The 7,085-nt window shown below is 44.5% G+C and overlaps 1 protein-coding gene across 1 annotated transcript; it reads right to left on the bottom strand.

Moving 5' to 3' along the window:
* Nucleotides 1–1,597: 1,597 nt before the first annotated feature.
* Nucleotides 1,598–4,266, bottom strand: LOC115770126 (carnitine O-palmitoyltransferase 2, mitochondrial). Its single transcript, XM_030715260.1, has 3 exons — nt 3,132–4,266; nt 2,280–3,074; nt 1,598–2,214 (listed from the first exon to the last, which is right to left on the bottom strand). The coding sequence occupies exons 1-3, from the start codon at nt 4,202–4,204 to the stop codon at nt 2,055–2,057; spliced, it is 2,028 nt and encodes a 675-aa protein (XP_030571120.1). The 5' UTR covers nt 4,205–4,266; the 3' UTR covers nt 1,598–2,054.
* Nucleotides 4,267–7,085: the final 2,819 nt, after the last annotated feature.

The following is a 7,085-nucleotide window of genomic DNA, read 5'->3' on the forward strand; positions in this document are numbered from 1 at the left end:
AGACAGCCAAGCACAACGTGAATTTGCTAAAAATCATGAAAATGTGGTTTGCGGTCTGTTTGGCGCGAATCTGTGGCTTTGGCAGTCGCAAATTGAAGACTGTGCTAAGGCGTCAACTGTTCAAATTGCCAAAAACAAAGCAAACACAAACTGCCAAACACACATAAATCAGCCGAGCCAAAGGCACAAAAGTTTTGCGTAGCCACAGATTGTAAAGGCAACACCCCCACCCTCCCTTGCATAACCACTTCGCTAATAAGGCATAGAAACGTGATGCAAGCGCTTGAGGCAAATTAATATTCAATTATGGGCAAACGTATTGATTTAATGCGCATTCCCAGGGTATATGCATTCGCCGTGTTATCGAAACTTAATTTATGTGGCAGATCAAGTGGCAACCGACAGCAGCTCAGCTCATCAAAGAAACCGAGCACGTTACGACTTGGTTATTATGTACCACATGTTGTATGCGTTATGAACTGCCAGCAGGCGCTTAACTCGTACAAAACTATGGCGCCAGCCTGCCTAGGCCTGGGCGGATGGTGGTGGGATGGACAGACCGGACCTTATTCATTTTGAATAATTTAATGAGTGTGCGTTATATAAAATCCAAATGTGCGACCGCACATTTATCATACACACACACACACACATGTTGCTCCGGTCCTTTACCTTAGCTGCTTGCCCCAAAGCTGCGTTGTCTCCGCCCTGCTGATGCTGCGGCACTTTAATGCGTTTTTAATTGTTGCCACACTGCCGTCGTCTAGAGGAAGTGTTGTTTTAATGACTTGCAGTGGCAGCCAGCGCCATTTGCTTGCCCCACTGCGAGCATTTCGTATGTTTTAAATGGCCCTCATTAAAGTTCGGAAAAGAAAGCCTCATGAAATACTCGTGTCATACATCAACTGTAAATTACCGGCGAAATTAAGCCAAAAAAAAAGACAAGAAAGAAACAAAGTAACTCGTTGCAGACGCAGCTACCGACTGGGCTATGCTGTGTACTCCTCGGGATATTGGTTGAAGATAGGGCGTAGCAGGAATATTTGTGGTTACATAGTTAGGAAGTCGAAGCCAAGTTATAAGCTGCGGCTTTGAAACTACGGTTAAAATATAATTTGTGGGTGTGGCAAAAATGTCTTTGTACTCACTCTAATTGGTGTTCCGCTTGGCAGCTAATACGCTCGTTTTCTGTTCAAGCACAGAGTATAAAAAAGCAAAGCCAGTCAACAGTTAAGCGAGTTAATTAATTTTAACTGTGCCTTCAAAGTAGGCCGCCTAGCTAGTGACTCTCCCCTCCCTCCACTCCATTCCGTCGGGGCGTAAAAAATGGTGCCCAGCGTGTTATCCCATGCACAAATTTTGTTTATGTATTTTCCGCGGCATATTTATGCACGTTCGCACGAAAAGCAGTTGGCAACAAAATTGGCGATAAATCAGCTGATAATGTCAGCACATTTAACGACAGCGTCATGGTGGCAAAAGGTGGTTCCGAGCTTGGCATCGGGTTCGGGGTCGGGTTCGGGGTCGGGGTCACTCCGGTTGCTAGCGGCAGAATTTTGATAAACTTTGTGTTGCTTCAGAGCGTATACGCTCTTTGGAGTGGGCACAAATCAGTTGCTAACTTGGCAGTTGTCACAAGTTTTGGGGTTTTTAGCTGTCATCGCGGCCCCAATCAGTGACTACTTCCCGTTTGTGTTTGCATCTTAAATGAAGGTGTTGGGCGCCCTAACGGGGGACTGGATGAAACAATTGAAAGGAAATTACAGAAGGAAAAGTTTTGCATAGTGAATGTAACGACAAACGCGTCAATTAAAGCGCAAATCTGACCCAGGACAGTAACAAGTTTATTTTTTACTTAATAAATTCAACCAAATAAATAAATTCATGTAAATAAATATTTGCAAATGCAAATGGCTTTTAGCGCTATAACCAATAAAATTGTAGAGCTTGGAATAAGGTAATGAAAATCAGACACCTGGGAAACATTGTAAAAGCATTAAATTAAACCCTTTTGTTCTTAACGACCATCTAAATCTCCAACTATGCCATGTCAGTTAGTTGCTTATCTTGGCCTTAGCGGCGCTGTTGCTGCGCTCAATAATGGCGCATATTTGGTCGAATGCTGATTCCAGGCTATCTATAAATTCTTTGCCTTGAGCCTGGTTCTTGTACGAGGTCACAATGGCGCCCGCAAAATCGTTCTGAATGGAGTAGCTGCAACAGAGTCAAAAAACTGTTGAAAAAAAAGTAATGTGGGCGAAATGTGTGTCTGTGCTCACCCAACGCCTAGTCCATCCTTGACCACGGGACCAAAGGAACCGGCTACAACAGTATCGGTGCCCAGCGTGGAGGTGCTTATAATGTTATAGTTGATGCGTTTGTAAGCTTCAGTCTCAAATAGCGCCGGTTGCGGCAGCCCCTCCAGCTGTGCCGTATGCCTTAGGGCAAATAAATGACGATCAAAGCCCTGTCCCATGGCCGCCTCCTTAGTGAGCTGGCCGTGCACGCTGCTGCACTTATCAATCATTGCGCGCAGCTCTCCGGCGCTGGGCTGCCTTTGCGCTGGCTGCAGCAAAGCCTCGCAGAAGGCTTTGGTGGCCATTGTGCAGGGGCGCATGGTCTCGGTGCGACCATGTCGAAAAGCTGATGTGCTGCAGGACTCGTAGGTGCCCACATAGCGCTTAAATGCCTGCCGATAGGCCAGCTGGAAGGCTAGCTGTATGATGGAGTCGGGGCTAAGGCCGTGTCGCTTACAGGTGCCCTTATTAAGCTGCTTGTACTGCAAATAATTCATATCCAGACTCTCAACAATGCTGGCATTTTGTGCATAGGCCGCCTCCACTGCGGCACGCGTCCTCTCATCGATCTCAAAGTTCAGCGGACGCACATTGCTAGTATCGCCATCAGCTGGTGTATGTGGCGTGTCTGCCGATACAAATGGCTGCTGCAGCATGTCCTTGTAGACCTCATTGAAGTAGCGGAGCACAGCGACGCCATCGCCCCAGGAGTGCTCAAAGTTAACGGCCGTGACGCCGTCGGCGCTGATCAACAGCGACAGGGACTTGTCGAACCAGCTGACATTAAAAATAACGATCTTTAGCAATTCAGTGCTAGATAAAGTTAACCATTACCGATTCGTTGCCTTGCCCGCCAGCTGATGCTTCAGCATGGGCACCGGGTTGGCCTCATCGAACAGACCATCCTCCACGCTGTCCAGGCACAGGCAGAACAGCGCTGCGTCAACCTCCCGCTGCAGCAGATCGGCGTTCTTTGGATTGCTGACGAAGTGAGCTCGCGTTTGGGCCCAGTCATTCCGCTGGGAAGTAGTGAGCACACCCAGCGGCACGCTTGCCGGTTCCCGTTGCGAGTCCTGTGCAAGAATGCTTTTCAGGCGACCCAGTATGACGCTCGGGCTCAGAATGTAACCGCTGCTGTCTAGCACATTCATTGCATACATATTGCCGCGTCGCATGACAAGAATGTGCTTTGAGTGCGGCGACTGCACCAGCTCGTCCTTGCCCAGCTTCGGTATGCGGGTGGTGCCAAGCAGGCGGCTATATTGGCTCATGTCCAGCGGAAAGGCCTTGAATGCATACGAAGCGTATGTGGCAAAGGCTTTCGGTGCGATGGCCATCCAGCGACGATAGCTGGCCGTGTTTGTCTTCTTGGGATTCATGTGATAGACCTCTGGCTCCAAAATATTGGCCTGCAACGAGCGCCAGAAACGAAGCGAGCTGATGATCAAGTTTGTGGCACGCGTCAACTGTGGCTGATACTCTGGCCGCGGATCGCCGCGCATGACCAGCAGCGGATTGTAGTTGAGCGGCAGAGGCGCTCGGTCCGTCAGGTACATGTCGAACCAGGGCTCCGAAATGTAGCTGGTGTGCTTGTTGGCCGCATCGCGTTGCTTCAGTTTCGCATGCAGCTCCATGCCGACGCCCTGGCGAAACTGTTCGACCACCTGTTGCGTCTCCCGATGCTCCTCTGCGCTGAGTATGGGCTGCACGGCGGCCAGAAATCGCTCGCACGACTTTTCCAGCAGTGGTATGGGCAAACGCGGAAGCGAGCGCTGAAAATAAAGCGTGGGCAGCTTCGAGTTCTGCAGGTATTGATAATGATTGCCATGGGTTGTGGTTGTTGTAGAGTTGCGTGTTGCAGCCAGAACGGCGCCAACGCGGCTCTTATGCACTTTTAATTTAAACATTATTCGCAATTGAAGCCGGTAATTGAAAACAAAGCGCGATGGCAGCCAAAGTCCACTAGTCGACGTAAACAAACAGCAACAACAATAGCGGCAAGCAACTTCGCTCCACAGCTGTTTGGTATTTTTTAGGTATTTTCTGCAGATCACAGCTGATCGCTTGCGTGAAATACTATCGATATATATATATATATCGCATGCAAGCGAAATTAATCGAAATCGTTTGAGCGCACAAATTCAATTTCAGTTTCAATTTCCATTTAAATTTAAGTTCAAGCGAAAGAGCAACAATTACTCATCGATTTGCCGTTCGCATTTGTATACAAAGTGCTTTGGCGGACTTTGACCTTTCGAACACCGAACAGAGAATAAACAGCGACGTTTTGCATTTGCATAGACGGACAAATGCCGGGTTTGTCGACTCGGACGGTCAAGTGTCTGTTCGTTCGTGTATTATTGACTTGGCCAGCACAAAGGGCGACCGCTGTTCAGGTGCGCCAAATAAATAAATGGACACACAAAAATTAGTAAAATGAGAAAAAAATTCGAATTTGCATAAAAATTTTATGCCATGTCGAATTTAACGAGCAACCTTTGCTTGTCGATTCCGAATGCGAATAGATATATAGCTATAAAATGTTTACCCTCGATCCTTTAAAGTATGAAAAATGCGTTTGCTGCTCCGCCCAGTCTTGGCACTGGTCCGCTGGCGCTGCTGCACAGTTCCATTAACATTTGCATAAAATTGAGAGACGCGTAGCCTTCAACGCTTTGGCTGCGAATGTGAATGTGAATACAGATACGGATGCGGATGCGGCTGCGGATGGGTTGCAGTGTAATTGGCCAAAGTGAAATTGCGTTAATATTTAATAAGCCAACAAAAGTGCAAAAGTGAAACGTATTACGCTGACTTGCAGCAAGAGGATAAGGCTACAGATGCGCACAGCCTTGGGTGGGAAGAACCAAATTATGCGATAAACGTCGAGGGCCATGAATTATAAAGTGGCGTCTGAGCAAGAGTTTTGTGGTTAAACTCAGCCATTGGGACCTCAAATGTTAAATTGTTTCATAAGGTCAGTCGGCAAGCAATCACACTGGCTATTGAAATGAACCTTGCATATTTCGTATTTCCATTTATGCTTTATATTTGGAACACATATAACTCATGCGAAATACATAAATTATAATATGTATAATTGTCTTTACTCGCAATAAAATATAATTAATATGCATTACGGCTTGCGGATAAAACATTAAATATTTAACATAAAGTCGATATGGCGTTAATATAATTATTATTATGGAAATAAGAGTCAAAAAAAGTGGCCTTCATTTCATTTCGCTGCTGGAAGGTAATTATTAAAATAATTTTCGGACCCGTATGCGATATATTTTCAGCTTAAATTCATCTTTGATGAAAAGATTCAATGCATTTTAGTACAATTAATAAATAATATCAAATATATAACAAATATAATTTTGCTGGCCCTTAATGTAAATTGGTTAATAGGCTTATTTTCTCGAGCAATTGTGCTAATACTGCGATATTTTCAGTAAATAAAATTTTTGATTTAACTTATATTTTTTTTGTAATTTAATCAGATTAAATTTAATTTGCATGCAAGAGTATTATTTTGTTATTGTAACTGTGGGCAAAGGCTTGTATTAACTTAGTATTACTTACTTCTGATTCAAACCCTTGATTCCTTATAAATTATAAATTGTTGTGGATAAGATTGCTGCTAAATTTGAGCTGGCCACCTTCCGCTTGATAGTTCGAGTTAGTGTAGTTTTGTGGGAATGGCTGCTTTCTAGCTTCTCGTGGTATAGTTTGATTTAGTTATGAACTATTAACGTCGTTTTTTATAACACACTGGCAACAATGGCTTTGGCGACAAAAATATTTATCTTGGGTCTTAATAGCGTTCTCCATTTAAGACCAAATACTTATATTGCACAGCTGCTGCATTTGATATTTATGACTGGAATGGTATTATATTTAATAGTGTGCTTAATGATTTTCTGCTTTCATTATTAATTAGTTCTTTTCATAGACTCAGAGACGAGATTATTAATTAAAGACTGTGGGAAATGGGCAGAAAGCGTCTTCGCCAATAAGTCGCCGGTTGTTGACTGGACTCTGAACACAGTGGGCCATCACGACTGTGAAAACTGTCGCCGGCAGGAGCAAGAAAATAACTTGAACATAATGTAGCAAAAATATTTGTGAATGCGAAATCAACGTTTCTTCTAAGAGTTAACGCAACACAATAAAACTTTTGTTCATTTCGGTTGAGCTGGGTCGCGGAATGGGTGTCCATTTGTCTGCACCGAATGGAATTCGAGAGAGCGCGCATGGAAAAGGTCAAATTGTCAAGGGATCGGAACGCAGCGGGGCATGCAGAAACTGTCAGACAATTTTGTTAGTTTGTTTTGCGTTGAATGGTGTTAAAAATAAGTCGATTTCTGTGTTGCTTTTGACGGGTTATTGAACAGCCCCGGGAAATGGCAACGTAATACAATGGAAGCACTTTAACTAAAGGATGATCAGGTGAATCAGCAAAACACGGCTTATACATTTTGAGCTAATGCACAATAGCAAAAGGATTTGGCCTGTGTAATCGCTGGGCTCGAACAGACCTCGGACTAGACAAACATTTGCATATATGCGTCAGCATAAAATGATCCAATCTACCCTTGAATTGCCTACGAGATGCCAAGGATGACGCAGTCTGTAAGCAATAATTTGCATATGGAGCGACGTCATCAGCAACTCCCTAGGGTGGATGGTGCGCCTGGATAGATATGCTTCAGTGCATCGCAACAAGATTAAAAAGCTAAATCAAGAGCAAAAATTAAATATACAATGCTTAAGAAAACTCAC

The sequence above is a fragment of the Drosophila novamexicana genome, unplaced genomic scaffold (assembly GCF_003285875.2).
Source record: "Drosophila novamexicana strain 15010-1031.04,08,12 unplaced genomic scaffold, DnovRS2.1 tig00004555-arrow-pilon, whole genome shotgun sequence".
Classification (NCBI taxonomy): domain Eukaryota; kingdom Metazoa; phylum Arthropoda; class Insecta; order Diptera; family Drosophilidae; genus Drosophila; species Drosophila novamexicana.

Coding starts and splice junctions, on each gene's coding strand:
- LOC115770126 (XM_030715260.1), bottom strand. CDS start 4,204: ATGTTTAAATTAAAAGTGCATAAGAGCCGCGTTGGCGCCGTTCTGGCT. Junction 3,075..3,131: donor GCGGGCAAGGCAACGAATCG/GTAATGGTTAAC, acceptor TTTTAATGTCAG/CTGGTTCGACAAGTCCCTGT. Junction 2,215..2,279: donor AAGGATGGACTAGGCGTTGG/GTGAGCACAGAC, acceptor ACTCTGTTGCAG/CTACTCCATTCAGAACGATT.